The 21,972-nt window shown below is 36.4% G+C and overlaps 1 protein-coding gene across 1 annotated transcript in view; it reads right to left on the bottom strand.

Moving 5' to 3' along the window:
• Nucleotides 1-21,972, bottom strand: part of UNC13C (unc-13 homolog C) — a 705,000-nt gene that overhangs the window by 37,606 nt on the left and 645,422 nt on the right. The window contains exon 29 of the mRNA XM_020981173.2: nt 18,625-18,772. Within this exon, the coding sequence (XP_020836832.1) occupies nt 18,625-18,772 (148 nt within the window). The remainder of the gene's footprint in view (nt 1-18,624; nt 18,773-21,972) is intronic.

Consider the following 21,972-nt stretch of genomic DNA (forward strand, 5'->3'; position numbering starts at 1 on the left):
CCATCAGACTTATTTTCCAAAAATTTCCCTCTACTCCTGTCACATGTTTGCTAAAAACCCTCATTGACTATTACCCATAGAATAAAGTCTGAACCTGATGTTTAAAACCCTCCACAGTATTAACCCCAACTTCAGTTTCTGCCCTCATTTCTCCCTATTGTTACCAACCAAAAAAGTCTACTCACTATCTCCTGAATATACACCATTCAAATTTCTGCTTCTCTAATTTTACTTAAATAATTCTCCTACATGAAAAACTTTGTTTGCTTAGGTAAATCTAACCTGTTTGTTAATGGGCAGCCATCCTGAGAACTTTTTAGTACTACTGACCCCATTAGTAGTTGTTTCTTATTCTGCTAATTTGTCTCACTCTGTCTTGTCTTGTCTCCCCTGGAATCTTCTTGGGGCTTATGACTTACATTGCTTTGAATCTTTCACTACATAGCGCTTTTCATGTAACAGTGATTTAACAAATACTTGTGGATTGACTGACCAAAATGGATTCATTGGAGCCAAATCCCTATATGATTCTCATGAGTTCAAGCAGCCAACTATTCAGCTGCTAGCTACCATGAGTTTTTAAGTGCTCTCTTGGTAGATGGTAGATTTCATGAAAGTAGTTCTATCAGGGGTAGAACTGTGAATTCAGAGTTGGAAAAGACCTCAGAGGTTATCTACTCTAAAGCCTTCATTTTATAGATGGGAAATTGAGGCCCATAAAGGTAAAGTAACTGGCCAAGGACCATAAAAGGAGTATATAGCAGCACCAGTATTTGAACTTGTCTGATATCAACAATTTCAGTGCTCTTTAGCTGTATCGTGTTATCACAAAGAGAGCTGTCCACCTAATAACTGTTTAGTACAAGTTAGAAAGCAGAGCTGACTTCATATTTTTGGACATTCAACAAAAAATTCATGTAACCTACAAGATGCTGAGTTCAGCAAATTGCCTCAGGCTCACTGTTAAACTTGGGACCTTCTGATACTCGTGGTACACGAACCTTCTGTTAGATCCTTAACCTCTTCTCTTTATCTAGCCCTAGCTGTGATCCTCTGGTACTAACTTAAGCCTCTGATTTGGATCCTGCATCCTATTTTCAGTCCCAGTGATATACATAAAGTATTAAGGATGCCTAATATCTTATCCTTGGCTCTGCATGATTAAGCTGGTATTTGTTGTCCCTCTTGGAGCAGGGCTTTTCCTTCTGCTTGAGAAACTTCAATCTAGACCATGAATATATATTGTCCAGTCTCAACTGATGGCTGGATCTGTCCTTTACTGCTGGTTTGGGAAGGGAAGAGAGTAGTATGACTATGAGAGGTGATCAGGGGCAGGTATGTACTAATACTAATGAAATACTAATGGCCAAAAATCATCTCTGACCATGACCCTTTCCAAAGCTACATGCTGAAGGCCGACTTTAGGAATACCATTGCATGGGGTCCTCTTTCTTCCCATTATTTCCTAAATATAAAAAGATAGAGAACTTTATTTGTAAGATTTGCAGAGCTTGATCTTCAGTGTCTAACAACTAAGAGTTATAATCATTTGGCTTGATCCCAAATGAGTTGCCTTTTTAATAGAAAAGCATAACTTGTAATTTTAAAGGATAAACTACTGGGAAAACTGTCAAAAGGCAACTCTTATAGACTGATTTTGGGGAGCCTCTAAAAGTACTAAGTCAACACTCTCTAGGTTTCAGTCTATTCAATCTACTATGGGCTGACCCCATCAGAATTCTAACCGGCTCTCAATGAACAGAGAAGTGGTTATAACTTCAGTAAGTCTAGGAAAACATCAGATTTTCTGTCCTTGACTCAGTCATTAGAAAAAAAATATTTTTTAGACTCCTCCTTAGTTTATTAGAATTAAAAAATCCAACAACCCTGCAACTGGCTTTAATCTCAGCTTGATACTTTTGTCAGTTCTAAACCAACCAACCAACCTTTGATCTGTAAGGTATGTGTCCTACATAAACAATGAATACAAAGTTGAAGGAAAAATATGTTTTATAATCTATTTAAGCTCACTTAATTCCAACAAAATAAGTTGAATTTGTCTCTGAAAATTAATTACGATGATTAAGTTTAGCAATTTCCCACAATAAAAATCTTTCAATGACTTTGATACTTCTTTTTACCCGGGATCTTCTCTACGGTGACATCCTCTTTACTAGTGCTTATCTCAAGTCATCTGGGCTTTCTTATCCAATGCAATTCTTGTCTTCCCACAAATCATCTACACCTTTTTGTTGTTCAGTTCCGTCTGATTCTTTGTGACCCCATTTGGGATTTTCTTGGCAAAAACACTGGAATGAGTCGCCATTTCCCTCTCGAGTTCATTTTACAGATGAAGAAAATGAGGAAAACAGGGTTAATACTTTCCCAGGATCATATAACTAGTAAGTATCTCAGGTCAGAATAGAACTAAGGTCTTCATAACTCCAGGTCTGGAATTCTATCTGCTGTGCTACCTAGCTGCCCCAAAATCATCCATAAAGAATCAAAGTAATATGCTGGAGATCTACTAGATATTTTAATATTTTGTGGATATAAGTGTAGTGCTCAAATTGTCCATGTTTCCACATGTCTTTCTCCCACCATTTAAACAGCCAGCCTTCATTTCTGGTTATATAAATTCCAGATGATGTTTTTTATACCATACTTTGCATATTGGTAAAATTATTGGTAATATGCTATATGCACTTTGTGACTGACTTTTTATTGTCTGTAATATTTATTCATCTGAGCTCTTAGTATTTTTGTTATCACACAAAATGATTTGGTTTATGCCTTCTAGAATGCTGTGTATAAGCTCTGCAGCATAATAACATCACTTAGAATGAGCAACATAGTTGTAGGTTTTTTTAAATTAAGGGATAGGAGCCTTGTCGAAGTGGCAAGATGGTCAGTGTATAGTGTGTGTGTATGGGTGGACGGGAGGATGGGAGGAGGGCATTGTGATAGCTTGCATGTTTAGGTACACCCCAGGGAATTAAGAGTAAATATACAATTAAAAATAAAGGACATATGAAGAAAGATGCTATCTGCATCTTTCAGAAAAAGAACTTTCATCTTCAGAAAAAGAACTGATAAATAGAAGTGTATATAGACTATATCCATATCATATATATCTGAAGTGGGAGAAGTTTCATCATCATACAGGACTTCCTTTTATCAATAAACTCATAGGTCTAGTAACTATCCTTTCAATTATGCCTTATTTTATTAAGCCCAATGTTCTAACTTGTCTTTTTGAATCCTGACTCTGATCCATTATGTTAAATCTCTTTTGGTTTATGTCCTCTGAAAGTTTGATGAGCATGACATTTATGCTATATAGACTATATATGCTATATATAGACTATATCCATATCATGCTCCTGACTTACCAATTTAGTTAACCTGTCAAAAAAGAAATGTAGTTCTTCTGTTGTGGCCTATTCTTGAGGAAATACTGTTAGTTTTAAAGTATATATATATATATAAAATACACGTATACATGTATGTGTGTATATGTATATAGATAGATAGTAGCCACCTCTGGGGGGGGAAGAAAAAAAGAAAATTTACATGATAATCTTGTATATTTGGAAGGCATAGCAAGTTGTACATGGTAGATTTGAAGTTTCATGTGCAATCTTTTTTTTTTATTGTACTGTGTTATGGAAATGTTTGTTTTGTTCTGTGAATTGAAAATAATTTTTTTAATTAAAAAAAAAGAATACAAAGAGATCTTTTTTCCAGACAAACTACTGTCTAGCCTTCTTAAGTTCATTTTATTTTTATCTCAAGTCTAAGGCTGAACATAGGGAGGCAGCAGAATGCAGTGGAAAGAACATTGAGTTTTCTTGTATTCAGATCCCAGCTCTGTCATTTACTACAAGTGTGACTTTGAACTAATCACTTACCCTCTCTGGGCCTCAGTTTTTTTTTGTGTGTAAAATGAAGAGCTAGGACTATAGGTTTTCTAAGGTCCCTTTCAGCTCTAAGACTGATTCTATGTTTGGTCTTACTTTACTTTTAGCTTTATTAAATTTCATCTTGAATCAAAGGGATGCAATTCATTGGAGAGAGACAACTAAGTTGCTGTTTGACCATGGAAAAAGATATACAACCTCTGAATGCTCTAGACAACTTCCCAAGACTATCTGTTGCAGAAAAGGCAATAATCTGAAGTGAGAAAAGTATCATCATCATACAGGAGTTCCTTTTATCAATAAACTCATAGGCCTCATAACTATTCTTTCAATTATGCCTTATTTTATTAAGCCCAATGTTCCAATCTGTCTTTTTGAATTCTGACCCTGATCCATTATGTTTAATCTCTTTTATGTCCTCTGAAAGTTTGATGAGCATGGCATTTATGCTATTACTGAAGTCACAGATAAAGTTCTTCAAAAGCATAGAGTTAAGTAGAGATTTTGAAATATTCCCTTGGAGACTTTCTTTCAAGAACATAAACTGTGAATGACAGCTCTGACATTCAATCCAGTCCTATCTACCTAACTTTACTACCATCTAACTCATGTCTCCATTTTTCCCCCATAAGAATAGCTTGAGACATTTTGTTGAATTCTTTTTTCAGATATAGGTCAACTATATCCATATCATACTCCTGACTTACCAATTTAGTTAACCTGTCAAAAAAAAAAAGAAATGTAGTTCTTCTGCTGTGGCCTATTCTTGAGGAAATCATGTTAGTTTTTTTTTAAGATCACCATGTTCTTTTCCAGATATTTACTAATGATACCTATGATAATATATTTGAGAATTTTCCCAAGAATTGAAGTTAAGCTCATAGGCCTATATTACATATCTTTTTCCATTATTCCCTTTCCTTCCTATCCAGTGGCACCACTCCTGTTCACCAGGATTTTTTTTAATGACTTGGCAATCAAACCTGCCAGTATCCTCGGATGTAATTCATCTGGGCATGGAGAATTGAACACTTTAAGGTAGGCTCAGTATTCTGTCACTGTCTTCCTATTTGTCTTAGATACCAACCTCTTATTGTTCAGTTGTTTTTCAGTCATTTCCTACTTTTTGTGATCTCATTTGGGGTTTTCTTGGCAAATATACTGGAGTCGCTTGCCATTTCCTTCTCCAACTCATATTACAGATGAGGAAACTGAGACAAACAATGTTAAGTGACTTGCCCAGATTACACAGGTAGTAAGTGTCTGAGACCAGATTCAAAAGCAGGAAGATGAGTCTTTCTGACTGTAGGGTTGGCACTCTATTCACTTTGCTGCCCCAACTCCCTATTTGTCTTTTTTTTTTAATTCTGTCTTTTCCAATCCACTTATTTTAAATCTACAGTGTTTGGGACTTGGGATAGGGAAACAGTTGCTTGATTAAGTTCCAAGTTCCTCTACTCTATGATTTTATGAAACATTATATGCCATACAGTATGTTCGGTAATAATGAACACTTTTATAATTTATAGAGTCAAGATTGCCTTCTTTAAGTCCTTTAGGAATCAATTACAAAGCCAGGAGTAATTCCACTTACCTAGGATTTCTTTCTGCTAACTCAGTCTCTGTGGGTGCTCCATCATGGTAGTGAGTATAGAAAGCTCCTTAGCCTGTGAGGCAGTCATACATACATACATACATACATACATACATACATACATACATACTTTGGTCTTACTTTATATTTAAGTTCATTAAATTTCATCTTGAATCAAAGGGATACAATTCATTGGAGAGAGACAACTAAGTTGCTGTTTGACCATGGAAAAAGATACACCACCTCTGAATGCTCTAGGCAACTTCCCAAGACTATCTATTGCAGAAAAGGCAATAATATGAAGAGGGAGAAGTTTCATCATCATACAGGAGAGAAGGAGAGAGAGGAGGGAAGAAAAGAGGGGGAGGGAGAGAGAGAGAGATAAAGACAGAGGGAGGGAGAGGGGGAAGGGGGAAGAGAGGGAGGGGGAGAGGGAGAGAGAGGGAGAAAGAGAGAGAGAGAAGAGAGAGAGAGAGAGAGAGAGAGAGAGAGAGAGAGAGAGAGAGAGAGAGAGAGTGAGGCCTTTTGACTGAATCCAAGTTTTACAGAATGAATCCTTTTATTAAGTGGACTTGTTCTGTGAAGTCAAAAGGCTGCACTTGAGGACCTAAAGGGTCACATGTGGCCTAGAGGCTGCAGGTTCCCCACCCCTGCAGTCTAGACCAACTACTTCATTTTTATAGATAAGTAAACAGAACTTGTGCAAGGTCGCACAGGCAATAAGTTTTATTGGCTAGATTTGAGTCTAGGTCTTTCTACACCAGAGTCAATGCCTGTGTTCATTCTCCTATACTTGAGTGTTCTTCCACAGGCAGTTTGGGAAAAAGTACATATTTCAACTACAGAGGATACATGAACCGGAGGATGAATTAATACAGATCAGCTCTGTCCTGGCCTAAGGACCCCAAAATATTGTATTTTCAATGAGGTACATTTAAGTAAATGACACCCTCCAAAAGCAAGCTGAATAGTGTTAGGAGGACTTGATTTTCCCAATTGATTGTAGTAGGCATTTAATCTTATGCTAGGCATCAGATCATAGACTTAGAGATGGAAGGAACCATGCATACCATTGAGTCCAACCCCCTCATTTTATACTTGAAAAAACTGAGGCTCAGACAGATGAATTAACTTTTCCAGAATCAAGCATTTCTGAGATAGGGTTTGAATCCATGTCTTCCTGACTCTTAGTCCAACATGATATCTGCTTTTCCACACTGCTATTTGTATCTTTTAGGCAGCTAGGCAAATGGACAATATTCATAGACACGAAGAGCTTATAACACTTTTGTTCAGTGTTGGAACTGTTTAGTCATGAAAGTACCTGAATTCAGTGAATAGAGAAGTTTCCTGACGTCTACCCTCATTATTTCATGACAATAACATGTGACCAGACAAATAGAGGAAATGCCCATAAGCCAAGGCAAAGTAAATGAGTCAGGCATTTCACCATGGCAAAGAATCCTTGATATCCATTCATCTGGAAATGTCACACTGAGCTAACAAGAGCACAGTGGTGTACTTTATGTGACTGGTGGCTTTTAAGTAACATAATGGGAGAAATAAAATATCATGAAGGTTGCAAATGGCTTATTTTCCTATCTATTCTACTATAATGCATCTCTTTCAACATGTATTTAAAAACATACGTGCACGCACACATATAAAAAACTAAGACTGTCCACCTTCTGAACTCTGTAATGGGCTTCACAGATTAATCTCCTGTTTTATTACTTTACAATCTGTTTTATTTACTTGTATAATATCCTGACTCCTTCAGAAGACATTTTAACTCTAAAACCAAGAACATCATGTAAATGATGTTGGCAGTTGGGATACAGATTTTTAATGAATTGAGGAAATATTTTCTGATAACCATTCATTCTGGCTCCTCCTGGGGTCTAAGCTTTCAATGCATGATTAAATACTTTAACTCCTGAGCATGTCCAGTGGTTATACGCTAGATAAAGGAAACTGGAAGGAGAAGAATCAGGAAGCAGTATGGTAAGAGAGGCCAATTATTGCTTGTGCCTAGAAAAGCAGAGGCTGAAATTGTAAAAGTCTCTCCTGCTCAGGAAAGAGCCTTAGTTATATTTAAGTAAAGAATAGGAAAGTAGATGTTGGGAGGTGGAAGAGACCTGTGGAGGAAGGAGATAGGATTTATTTCCTTTTCAAAGTTGGAAGAGAAAATATGAAAGTACGTTTCCATAGGGAAAAGCATAGAAGTGAATTTGAAAAACTGATAATTATGGATTATATTTCATGTTATAGATGCCATTTCTGACCTCATAACATACTTGTTATTTCTACATTGGTAGATGAAATGATGTATTCTTCCCTTAGTAGGAGTAATAATAATAGCTAACATGTTACATATACATACATATACACAGAAACATACATATATATGTGTGTGTTTATATGGTTTGTAAAACACTTTACATATGTTATTTTATTTCATCCTGACAACAATCCTATGATGTAGTTGCTATTATTATCCCCATTTTACATGTGAAGAAACTGAGGCTGAAAAAAGTTAAATAACTTTTCCTGGGTCACAAAGCTTGTAAGTGATTGAGGAAGAATTTGAACTCAAGTTTTCCTGATTCTAAGTCCAATGCTCTATCCACTCTACTACCTAGTTGGCATTTACCAGTTTGAACAGAAAGATGGAAATTTTTAATATTTGGAATTTTTTTAGTTCATAATTTTTTTTAAAAATGGCTTCATAAACTTTACTTTCTTTCTGCTCCTGCCCTTCAGAGTCCAATGTGACCTGCTGAAGACCATATCCTTCCAGGATGGTTCTAAGTCTAGAACCCTGGAAAATGTTTTATGGAGAGAGGCATAGCTGTGTGACCTTGGACAAGTTATTTAAATTCTATTGACCCTAATTTTGTTATCTGTAAAAGGGAATTTGCTTGGATGATCTCTTAGGTTCTTCTCAAGTATGACCTTCTTTCACTGATTTTGTGTTGCTTTATTGCTTACTTACAGCCTACCAGGCAAGAATAAAAACTATCTTTCATTACATATAAAAATTAATGGTAGAGAAGGACATGCAGAGAAGGTATATAATAGTAAATTTCAACATTCCCTGCCTATCTTTGAACTAAGAATATGTTTCCTCTCAGAAAAACAAAAATTCATGTTGTACAGTCGATGGTGCAAATGCAGTGGATGCAAATAGAAAAATAAAAATAATCCTTTTCTGCAAGGAATATATATTCTATTAGGGGTAGGGAAATATGCATACAAATAAATAAACACCAAAATATATGCAGTGTTGTTTCAGGAGAGAGAGAGAGCACTAAATTATCTGGAGGACTGGCAAAGTCTTCCAGTTGGAGGTGGAATTTGAGTTAAAACTTGAAAGAAGCTACAACAGTCATTGCAGTCATGTCTGACTCTCCATGACCCCGTTTTGGGGTTTTCTTGGCATACTGGAGTGGTTTGCATTTCCTTTTACACTTCATTGTACAGATGAGGAAATGGAGGCAAATGGGGTTCAGTGACTTTCCTAGGGTCACAAAACTAATAAGAATCTGAGGCCGGATTTGAACTCATGAAGATCAGTCTTCTTGATTCCAAGCCCAGGGCTCCAAGCCCCAAGCTACCGTCTAGCTGCCTTGAAGGAAGCTAACAAATTTCTAAAGTAGAGATGAGAAAGGAACATATTCTAGAACTGAGGTGGGAGATGGGATACTGCAGATAAGGAATAGCAAGTTGGCCGGTTTGCCTGTAACATAGAGTGTACAAAGGGTCTTAATATCCAATAAGCCTAGAAAATCAGGCTGGAAACAGATTGTGAATGACCTTAAATGCCAAAGAGAGGGGTATATATTTTGTCCTACAGGCAATGGTGAGCCACTAGAGCAAAAGAGTAACATGATTAGACCTATGCTTCAGGACAAATCAAATAGTGATGACTACTGGCTTCAGAAAGTGCATACTTTGCTCTTGTCCACTAAATACCACAAGTTTACTAAATTTTAAGGGTATTCATTTCTTAGGAACATGAAATTAATCGTTCATTGTAATAGTCGATTTAAAAAGTGGTTTGTTTTTTAATACTGCGCGTAACTCCTCTCCCTCTGTACCATAAGTGAGACCAAAAGTTACAGTGCTAGATAATAAAAATGACTAGATATATGTCATTTCATGTCTCTGGGCCTCAGTTTCCTCATTTGAAAATGAAGTCCTTTTTGAAATAGATCTTTAAAATTCCTTCTAGTTAGCAGCCACATGATACAATTGTTAAAAATTACTCCCAGAAAACTGGGACACTAATGCATTGTTGGTGGAGTTGTGAACTGATCCAACCATTCTGGAGAGCAATTTGGGACTATGCCCAAAGGTCTATAAACCTTTGATCCAGAAATACTGTTACTAAGTCTGTAAATCAAAGAGATAAAAGAGGTGTGTATGTGTATGTAGAACCTATTTCTACAATATTTATAACAGCTCTTTTGTGGTGACTAAGAATTGGAAATTGAGTGGATGCCCATTAATTGGGGAATGGATGAACAAATTGTGGTATATGATTATAATGGCACATTATAGTCCTATAAGAAATGACAAGCAGGATGATTTCAGAAAAACCTGGAAAGTCTTACATGAACTGACACGAAGTAAAAGGAGCAGAACCAGGAGAACATTGTACACAGTAACAGTCATATTGTATTATGAGCAACTTAGCTATTCTTAGCAATACAATGATCCAAGATAATCCCAAAGGATTTATGATAAAAAATGCTATTAGTCTTCTGAGAAAGAACAGATATTATCTGAAGCATATTATTTTTCACTTTTTTTTGGTTTTTGTTCACATTTTCTTGTACAAAATGACTGATATGGAAATATTTTATGTGACTGCACATGTATAAACTATATCCAATTTAGTGTCTCAGGGAGGGGGGGAAAGATAGAATTTTGAACTAAAAAAAATCCAAATGTTAAAAGTTGTTTTTACTTGTAATTGGGGGAAAAAATAAAATGTTATTTAAAAAAAATCACTCCTACTTTGAGTTCTGTGATGAAATATTTGGACAGAACATTGTTATTAACAATCTAATTCATGTCCCTTCTCTGGGCCTCAATTTCCTCATCTCTAAAATGAGGGGGGTAGGACTAAAGAATCTTTAAAGTCTTCTCAGTTTGAAACCTAAATATATAATTTTCCACATAATTTCTTAAATGCTTCTATTTCTTCCACATAGAATGTGGAAGGTTTTTTTTTTCCTGTAAAAATTAAACATCTCTTGACATCACAAATATAACATCCATGTCTGTGAACAAAGCCACTCCATAGATGTCTAAAATGTAGGCAAAATCACTTTTTCTACTTGAAAACAAATATGTTACAGTATTCTTTAGCAGTAGCTGGGCTATTAAAATGATCAAGAGTATCTCATTTAACTATTTAGAGCATTTGAAATAAGTAGCAATTTCAAAATGTTACTAATAAAAAAGGAAAAGAAGAAATATAATAGGAGAAACACTTTAGCTAAAATTAATTCATAAAGTCATTAACTGTAAAAGCTGGTTCATCATTCAATTGTAACTGAACATATCTTTGATATAAAATAGCCTCTTTTATGCCTACCGCCTATACAATTTAAGTTCTCTGCACCGTAATGTAAGTTCTGTTAAGAAAACTGAATTAAGATGATTAATCACACTACACCTAAGTCCAAACTGTGTTATCCATTTCTTGAAATAAAAATCTATACTTAACTAAGTTAATACTTTCAACATTTTTCACTGTCTGCCTATGAAATATTCAAATACCCCACTAGCAGAATGAAGGAGCAGTTAAGAAAACCATTTTTGATGATGAATATTTTGATTAAAAAATAGATATTTTAGCTTCTGAAACTGTTACACATAATAGGGGAAGAAAAACCAACAAGATTTGCCCACAAGCTGATCGACATAAACTGTAAGTGACCTTGGAAAGGATAATTCTTTGGTAATTACTATAGATCGCTTAACTCTTTCCATGTATATAATACGAGGCATAGCAAAACATTTCAACAGATACAAATTATAATATGAACTCTAGGGTAGGAAATGTCTACTGCACAGAAAGCAATGGTGGTGGTGTGTGTTGGTAAGAATAAAAGAATATAATATGTTTTACAGCTTTCCAAAACAAGGAGCTATCATTTTGCATGAAAGGCTATACTCTGTGAGTATAGCATTAAATACTGTTATTTTAAAATGAGAATTGCTATTATCCTGGGCTCTTGGATTGGATATTTGTGTGCTCCAGTTAGCTACTTAACAGTTGTGTACTATTCACTGTGAGCAAATTGCAGTAAAAGGTATACTGCCCTCCCACTCCTCTCCTACCCCCCACCCCTAATCCCTAATCCCTCAGTGGATAAACCCTGAGAGGTCAAATCATTCATTCTGGTTCTAGGGTAGAATACCCTAAATTCTTCACCTAAGGATCTTGAGGGAGAAAAAGCTGCACAGTATAGTGGTTAGGCACTGGATTTGGAGTCAGGAGGCTCTGAGTTCAAATCCTACCTTAGATACTTGCTAGTTGGTTGATCATGGAGGTCACTTAACCTCACTATGCCTTCTACAATTTCCTCATCCTTAAAATGGAGAATGGCTTGCACTTAAGGTCTCTTCCTGTTCTAAATCTACAAATGAAAGCCAGTTTAATTGAATTTCTACAATAGCTTTTTATCTTTCCTTTTTATATTTATATAAGCATTCTGTGATGTTTTCTACATTCTCCTTTAGAGAGGGTGGGAGTGAGGATGAGAGGATATCCCCAATATTTTTCTTTCAGCTAACATTGTGTTTAACAGTCATGGCCATGATCAACCAGATTAAACTGACTAACCCTTGAGGAAAGGCAATGGAATCTCACAAAAATCCTACTTTGACCTTCAGGGGATTGTTTTTCAAGTCCCTCACACTTGCCCTTAAATACCTTGAGCCAATTAGAAAGCCGATTGATCTTCTTCGTGCCTTTACTATGGTAGCATGCTCACATAAGTGCCCCTAATAAATAGTTGGGATACATCAGGACACCAACCAATTTACCCCAAGGTTACAGTATGCAGAAGACAAGAAGCCAGCCCTACCATAATTCCCATCTCAGCAACACTAGAGTTCAGTGTTTATTAGCCTGCTCTGCAGCAAATAATTTGCCATCAGAAGATCACAGTGGCCTGGACCTAATATATCCAGAAATCCTGAAATTCTACTCTCTTTTTATTTTTCACCTAGACATTGCAGGACTTGTTTATTTGGCCTTCTGATTTCTCACTGCCAAAGTCTCTCTCTATCTCTGGACTGAGGTTCCTGCTGCATGGTTTTGTGTGGTGGAAAAAACCACCAAGGTTTATCTTCCTTACTTGGAATGCTTAAGGAAGATAATAAGGAGCTTCTCTTATGTATGTTCTTTTAGAAACTCATTATTACATATTGCAGGGAAATATGTATGTGTGTGTATGTATATATATATATATACATATATATGTATATGTATATGTATATATATATACATATATATGTACACACACACTTATATACACGCACACACACACATATATATATATACACATACGCATGCACATATATATACATGAATAACAAAAAACTCACAGATTAATAAATCTCATTAATGCTGGGCCCCCATGTATAAGTCCTGAGCCTCTCTTCCTCCTTTACTTTTTTCAGATTTTATTTCTGCATCAAGCCCATTGAAGGCTGTTTGCCTACTTTTGTCTATTAGGTCCTGTTCTGAAAATATTTCCCCCTGCCTTGTAGCAGGAAGTAGACTCCAAAAATTATTACCTTTTCTCCTTGCAAACTTTGTCCTCACTTACGTAGCATTATGCCAAGAATGGTGGAAAGAACACAGAATCTAGGATCAGATAGTGAAATCTTCCTAGATCCCAGGGTCAGAAAATAGGTGTAAATCTAAATCCAACCCAACTAAAATACATTTACATCTTATTGCAGAGGTATCAACCTATAGGCTCAATACTCCAGAGTGCTTCCCAAACCAGATTTAAATATTTGACAAAATAAATAAACATACAATAAAACATAGAAAATAATACATTTGAAAACTATGTCATTGTGCAGCCTGCAAGGAACCTTATATATGGTTTAATGGTTCTCATTTCTATTTGTTTGACATCATTGTCTTAGTGGGGTGCTCAAAACTGACAGTCCCAATATTAAGAATCTAGCTTAATGGTCAGTCATGGGCCATTTCAACATAAAGGCAACAGATATTACTACTTCAAATAACTTATACTTTTTGTTTCACTTGAAAAAAGATTCTTCAAGGACCTTTGTTTGGACATTTTCCCATATTTGACATAAAAGAGAATCTAAGTTGATAAAAAACTCATTTGACTTCTGTGACTCATAAATTTATAATGAATTTTCATCCTTGGCAGTTTGTGTCCTGTTTGGCACCAGAAAAGAAAAAGGCAAAATCCAGTTTCATCCAGAAGGATAGAAGAGAAGGTGAGAAAGACACCAAAATGAAGAGATACAGAGAGGACACAAGAGAAATAACGGAAAACAAAATAGAAAATAAAATTATCAATCAACAAATTTTAAGAACTTATGATAAGACAAAAGTCACACTTATTTAAGAAATAGAGATAGTATGGCTAATTGAGAGAGAGAGAGAGAGAGAGAGAGAGAGAGAGAGAGAGAGAGAGAGTGCTGTGACCCGAGTTCAAGTCTTTCCCTTGATGCATATTGGATGCACGTCCCTCGCTTAACCTGTCAGTGCTCTCGGGTGCCAAGGTGATATTTTTAAAATGTAAGTCTAACTATATCACCCCCTCCTTCCTCCCCCCTTCTCATGAAGCCTCAGTGGCTACCTATACAAAGTCCTCTGTTTGGTATTTAAAGGTCTTTGTGACCTGGCCCCTTTCTAAATTTCCAGTCTTCTTATACTTTCCTCACCTCTATGCCTCTATGATCCAGGCACATTGGGTTACTTGCAATTCCTCAAACATGACACTGTATCTGTTACCTCCAGGCTTTTGCATCGTGTAGCCTTGACCCCCCCCCCATATTCCTGGGATGCTCTGTCTCCTTACTTAGCCCTTTGACTTCCTTCAAGACTGATCAAAAACCACCCTCTGCAGGAGACCTTTCCCAGTCTCCTCAGCTTCTACTACTTATTTTCTCAGATTACCTTCTAATCTACTCTACATAGATCTTTAATACCTACTGTGATATGGCCCCTATGCAAATGTAATCTCCTTAAGGGCAGGGATTGGCTTGGCTTTGCTTGCTTTTGGATCCTTAGTTCCTAAAATCTTACAGTTTTATTCAATATTTCCTTGGACCAAATTCAATTGATTTTCAAACAGTAAGAGAAAATGGGCTCAAGCAAAATTCTTAAAAAAAAAAGTGGGAGTGGGGAGGGAAAGTGACACAAAAACAAAGAGAGAATGAGTAGAAAGGAAATGAGGAAGATTACCTAGTGAAAGCAGTCCATTTCTAGAGTTAACTATAATAGTATCATTCACTTCTATACAATTTTGAGATTTACAAACCCCCTGCTAACAATAACTGTGTGAGCTAGGCGGAACAAGTGTTATTATCCCTATTTTATACATGAGGAAAATGAGACTCACAGAAATTAAGTGAACCATAGGAAGCAGAGAAGCCCAGACACAAAGCCCCTTGAACAACATTCCATTTCATGAGATAATATCTGCACAAAGTTCTAATAAATTGCAAGCAATGATTTCCCCACAGAATATCAGCTGAAAATTAAATGAAAAGTTAACGAACAACGATGTCTGTATTTTGCTGACCTCATGGTACCTTAAAAAAAAAGGCCATTTTCCAAACAAGAAATGGAATCAGATTATATCTAGGTTGCAATTTTTTTTCATTGGTTCTGCCACAATTTTAAAATGTCACGTAAGAAATGGAGTAGGGGGAAGGGTTGGGGAAGTTAATAAATGTGGGAGGTGAGGGAAGAGTACAGAAAATTCACTTGGAACTTAGGTGCTTAGACTGATAAGGATATGTATAGAGAGGCAAAACTGATGCTTTAGTCACCAACCTATGAAATGCATCAGATACTGTCCTAGACTCTGAAGTTACATTTACCCAGAACAATTTACTCAAAGGCTGAAGGACTTAGGTAAATCAAATATTCCCTAGATTCATCTAGATACTTTAAGGTGGGGCTTTTTTTTTGCCCATGTTTCATACAAATTTCCAATTTATTCTCTTTATAAATGTAGACATGGTTTAAATATTATTTTAATTTCAAATATCTAAACAGAAGAATACATGTCTTTATATATATATATATATGTATATATTATGAGAATTTTATTTACATAAGAATTGTCAATAATTCATCTATTATAGCCACAGCCATTTATATAGCCTGGTGTGTGTGTATGTACCACAATGCATTCAGAAAGCAGAAAAGTGAGACACAGCTCTTGTTTCTTTTCCCTCTACAACTTAGCACTCCAAAATTGGTAAGGTAAAATACTGATTTTACATAAGAGCAAGAGGGAATGAAAGATTTAGTAGCTGAAAGTGACAAGTCAGCAGAACAATTCCAAGAAGTGCTTTTTTTTGTTATTTTCAGCATTGTCAGATGAGCAGATTGTAAAATCTAGATGGTAAGTCAACATTGCATATATTGAAATTTAATCCTATGCTTGCTGGTGTTGCCTGATATTTGTCTAGCTAAAACTTAAACATCTATTTTAACCCTGCTTCTGCCTGGGGTACCCCATCATTGTTAAAAGAGAAATTAGGAAGCCTGCCTTAACTGGAAGTAATTAGAAAACATCAGGGGTTAAAGAGAACTATAAGAGAAAATACTAGCACCTAAGGGACTTTCTCGCTTTTGCAATTAGATTTGGAAGAGCTTCAATAAAAGATGAGCTTTGTAGAGACACATTGGCAACTGTAGAATATTCACAGTTCTCTTGGTACACAGGGATCTCTAGGACCCCTAACCTATGAATCAAAATGGTTTCCTGAAATTTCTTATTCATTGGAGTTGAGGTGCACATTTAGATTCTGTACTTTTGTTTAATGTTGAAATGCAAAATAAATTCCCTAGTGTCTGATTAGAACTCTAAGGATTACATTGGATCTATTTATGATAGTAATTTCTTTAAAGAGTCAAGAAACATGGCAAAAAAAATTGTTTGTAGGAATAATATCTTAAGAATCTCAAAGATCAGAATGTTTTCCCTCAAAAATACAGCTTTTACATGTACACTCTCATGCTTTTCACAGAAGAAGTGAGGGTTTTTTTTAAAGTGTTGGGGGGAGAGAAGGAGGGAGAGAGAGAGAGAGAGAGAGAGAGAGAGAGAGAGAGAGAGAGAGAGAGAGAGAGAGAGAGAGAGAGAGAGAGAGAGAGAGAACTTAATGGAAAATGAAAGATTTGATGAACTTTTCAGATAATTTGGTGGTTTTTTTATGTAAATCTCTGTATGGTACAATCTTAAATATATCTTAGAAATGGAGAGAACACTGAATGTAGACTCACAGGACCTGAGTTCAGTCCTAGGTCTGCCCCTTACTGTGGGTTTTTGGACAAGTCAATTAACACCAATATGTCTGAATTTTTTCATCTCTAAAGTGGGATGGTTGGAATATATAACCTCTAAAGTGCTATCTAGACCTAGAACTGGGATCTTATGAATCTCTCATGGCACTGAGTATGTGCACTGGTACCTTGCTGAGAAGATATAGGCAACTACTTGGATTAATTCTCTGTGACTGTGGCTTTCGCTGAGATAGTTGGCCACTGAATACCAGAGGTGTTTGTTAACAAGCCATTCCCTTTCCATTTCCCATTCTCTTCCCTTTGGTCTTCCAGACCACAGCAAGGAGAATAGAGCTGTGATAGAGGCAATGAAAGAGGGAGATTTCTTCCCTTGTCCAAAGCAATTAGTGGAGGGTTACGGTAAAAAGCACATAGTGAGTTCCTTGTGATTATGTACCCTAGAATTCCTGTACCTTGAGTTCCTGGTGTCTTCTGCCTGTTTTCTTTTCTGAAAAAATGTCAGAAACTACAATTTCTGAGAAGGTACTTTATCTCAGAAGCTGGGCATTGACAGTATTCCTACAGAAGCACATCACAGAGATAAGAATGTATTCAGGTGCTAGAGGAGAGATACAAAAAGTAGACCTTCCCAGTTTGGGGGCTCATCTTGTGGATCACATCAAAATAGTTTAGGCACTGGCTTTAGAGAGGCAAAAGTTTGCTCAACAACATGCTTCTTGGAGGAGGAAGAGGATGGTTAATATGTCTTCTATAATCGGAGGACTGGAGTAACATCAAGGGGGAAGAAATAGAGGAGAATTGGATATGTTAATCTTCTTTGGTATTGCTATTCATAAGCCTCACTGAAATTTTTGCATTTTATGTATTTTCTGTGGGGGAAGAAATTTAAAAAACTGTCCCCAAACCAGTGCCCATATTGCAACTTAGTTCCTGCGTAGCATTTGAGGTACATTGCTACTCGCATTTGGGCAAACATAGTGCTACAAAATGAGGATAGCATGTTATAAAATTTCTTAGAGATTTTCTTAGAGAACCTGATGTAGTAACAACAAAACAATGAGACTTAGTGTCACACTCCTGAAGTTGGATCTGGCTTTCATGGGCCCAGGATCTTTAAGGGATCCTATGTTACATATATTAAAAACTGTTAGTGTTCACTCACTTTCATTGTCCAGAGGGTTTCCCCCCCAAGGATAGAAGAATCAAAATAGGTAAACCATGGAGTTTCTGTGAGTTCTTGTTCTATACTGAAGAAATTTTATTGGGAATGACACTCCAAGACTCATAGTTATGTAATATCTCTCAAGGAAATTTTGGAATGCTTTAAAAAAGTTTTAATTATGTTCAGTATGGTTTAGCATTTAATACATTTTATTGCATTATAATTATCTCAAAACTCATAACCAGAATATCCAATTCTCTATGTAGAAAACAAAAAAAAATTACTGTAATAATAGATCCATTAATTAGTATGATTTGTGACAATGATTTCAAACAATGTTAATAAAATAACTTACCATACCTCTGAGTTGTTTTTATTTCTAGCTCCATATATTACTTACTCTGAGAGGTTTGAGTGTCTATGAATTTCTTTATCAGGGCATCAGTAGTTTGGGTGTAAAGACTGAGAGCATATCTAAGAGACTGAAGATCAGGGCTCTTCTCCAAAAAGTGCTTTTTCAGACCATTTCCTCCAGCATGAAAGTATTGCTATTAACAAAAAAAAAAGAAGAAAGAAAATAAACATAAACATACCCACAAAGAAATTAGGATTAGAAAGAAAACATATTCACACTTCTGATGTGAAAGTTAAATTGTAATTAAAAAATATAGGATACTAAATAGGATCACAGATTCAGAGCTAGAGGGAACCCTCAGAGATCATCTATTCTGACCCTTTTATTGATAAGGAAACTGACAAGGCCCTTTGCAGTTATGTTACTTGCTTATAGTTACACAGCCAGCAGTTGGTCAAATCTGTCTTTTACATTCAAACCTAGTGCCTTTTCCACTATAGAAGGCTACCTCTTGGAACACAGATTTATAGTGTTATAAACCATGTGATAGAATTCAATTCAGTTAACATAGATTAAGTGCTATCATGGGGGGAGGAGGAGGGGAAGGAGAAGAGGAGGAGGAAGAGGAGGGGGAGAGAGAGGAGGAATAATTTCACTTATTGGTTTACCTAATATTAATTGAATGCCTACCCTAAACAACTTAAAATCATCATCACATAAATGGAACCCATCAGAACTTAAGAGGATCCTGGGCTCTAGACTATCTTATGATTAGGAGCTGAAGTCTAAAGTCTCTTTCTTCTCATCCTTACATTTTATTATGCAAATGATGCCAAGATGATTTTGTGATCATAAACAATAAGACGTTGAAATAAAAATCTGCTAATCCCTTTTTGGTTTTGGAAGGTACAACTGTTACCATGGGAAGACATTGTCATGAAACTATCATTCACACTCATGTAGGCTCTGGGCACCTCTAGACACATTTCACAAAACATGACCAAGAAAAGCGCAGAAAAAAGCCTTATTCATTTATGTCATTTAAGGCAAAATCTAATTAACAGCTTTTCCTCCCTGCTTTCTTTGTGTTGGCATACATATTTTGTAGGTCAGTAGGACATAGGTTATACCCTACGTTGATTGGGCTCATCAGCTCTGAACTTGCCCTGGTTCTTCATGACTCATGCCATTTCCTTACTCATTAAATCAGAAACTCCCCTCAGTGCTCCCTGAATCACTGTTTCTCTACTCTTTTGCATTCTCCAATGACTTAGTGCAGTCTTATTTTTTCCAGGCTTGCTCAGTCACACTTTCTTCATACACAAAATGTTTTCTCTCATTTCTCTCCAGCTAGCATCTACTAGCTCTCTATTCATTCACCCACATTCTCTCCTTCTGTGCTAGCCTCTCAAACTTTATTGACTCAAACATTCACTCTGAAGACCTTTTCTAACACCCTTAAATAAGCCTGGGGAATTGAGGGCAGCTGTGCATGTCTCAGCCTCAAGAACACAGCTATTTCTCCTTTTCTGTTTTCCAGAGCATCCTCTATGTGAGATAATTATAAAGGAGGTGACCTTTCCTTTCCTTAGGACTGGGCAATCTCTAAAAACTACATATGGAATCTAGTCCCATGACTCTAAGTCATCACTTGGAGTTCTCATAATTGACAACAGAGACCACAACAGCTCTCTCCACCATCATCTCTAAAGATAAAGATTATATCATAGACCATTAGGAAAAATGCTTAAGTGCTTGTAGCATAGTTTTAGTGTCCTGTTATGTCTGGCACAGGTCCACCCAAGGGGAAATGGAAGAACTTAAATGGTGTTTTCTGCGATGCCATTGTGGCCCTATTTGCCCAGTCTTTTGATGTATGATTTGCCTCAGGTAGTGATGGTAAGAAAGTCTTCCCAGGGACATACGTAACACATTGCAACACAGACTCAGATAGTGAAATCTAACCTCCCCAATGCTGCACTTTGTTGTTTTCCACTCATTTCAGTTTTGCCCAACTCTTTGTGATTCTATTTGAGATTTTCTTAGGAAGGATACTGGAGAGATTTGCCATTTCCTTCTCCAGCTCATTTTACAGATGAGGAAACTGAGGCAAACAAGGTTAAGTGACTGCCCAGGGTCACACAGCTAGTAAGAGTCTGAGATGAGATTTGAACTCATAAAGATGAATCTTCCTGACTCCAGGTCAAACACTCTATCCACTGCACCACCTGGCTGCTGCAGGTAAGTGGATACCTCTTGGTAAAGTAGACAAAAACAAAGCAAGGTCTGGAGGATATTTTCAAAAAGTCTACTGTGGTCTCAATGAGTAAGTAGTCTCTGCACATACTAGTTACATTTTACATGCTGTCTCTAATGAATAATTTTGGCTCAAGAGGAGAAACTTCTTTTTCAGAAGTGGGGTACTCTGGGCAAGAAACATTCCATATAATTTTAATCAATAAGCATTTATTAAACTCTGATTATATGTTGAGCACTTTGTTAAGTTCTGGGATTACAAAGAAAAAGTGAAAGTTGTCTCCGCCTCTGAGTAGTTTACATTATAATGTAATAGACTTTTTTTTTGATGTTTTTCTTGCTTTGTTTTCATTCTTTCTTATAAGGAATGACTCTCTTGGACAGAAAGGGAAGGAATATATTGGAAAATATAGGTGATATAAAACCAAAAGATATCAATAAAGAACATTTTAAAAATATACAATGGCATCAATTTGGGAGGCAGTACTTCTAAATAAATGCCATAGAAGCGAAAGATTTCTCTGTTATCACACAAGCTTAGACTGGATCAATGGAAGAATGGAAAAACAATTAGAATGAGCCTGATCTTTCCCTATATAAGGAGTAGGTGGACTGTCAGGCTCACAAGGGTGGACAGTATTCCTCTGTTTATGTTTAATACCTTAAAATAGGCCATGATCCAGAGGAGAAGCCCAGGGCACTCCAGAAGGGAGCATGCAGTGCTAAAGCTGCAATGCTTCCATTTGGCAGTCAGGCTTCAGTCAACTCTCCTGGGGAGAAATCTACATTCATTTAAAAGCAAGCTTTTCCCAGGCATAGAAGCCTATACAATATGAGGAAAAGAAGCTGTTGTAACTAACTAGCAGGCATAGTGCTGAATGGGGAAGGGGGAGTGGGAAGAGGTTGGAAGTGATTGCTCTTATTCTTAAAGGGGAAACAAGTCAATTCTAAAATAAACAAATAAAAATGAAAACTCTGCCATTACATTTGGCATTTCTTAGAAGAAATTCAAAGCATTTTTATATTCATCAATCAGTCAAATATTTCTTTACTGCCTATCATGAGTATTACGTCATACTAGGCATTAAACATTCCAATAGGAGATAGTCTTTTCCCTTAAGAAGCAGCCATAGTCTG

The sequence above is a fragment of the Phascolarctos cinereus genome, unplaced genomic scaffold (assembly GCF_003287225.1).
Source record: "Phascolarctos cinereus isolate Bilbo 61053 unplaced genomic scaffold, phaCin_HiC Scaffold_3;HRSCAF=262, whole genome shotgun sequence".
Lineage (NCBI taxonomy): Eukaryota > Metazoa > Chordata > Mammalia > Diprotodontia > Phascolarctidae > Phascolarctos > Phascolarctos cinereus.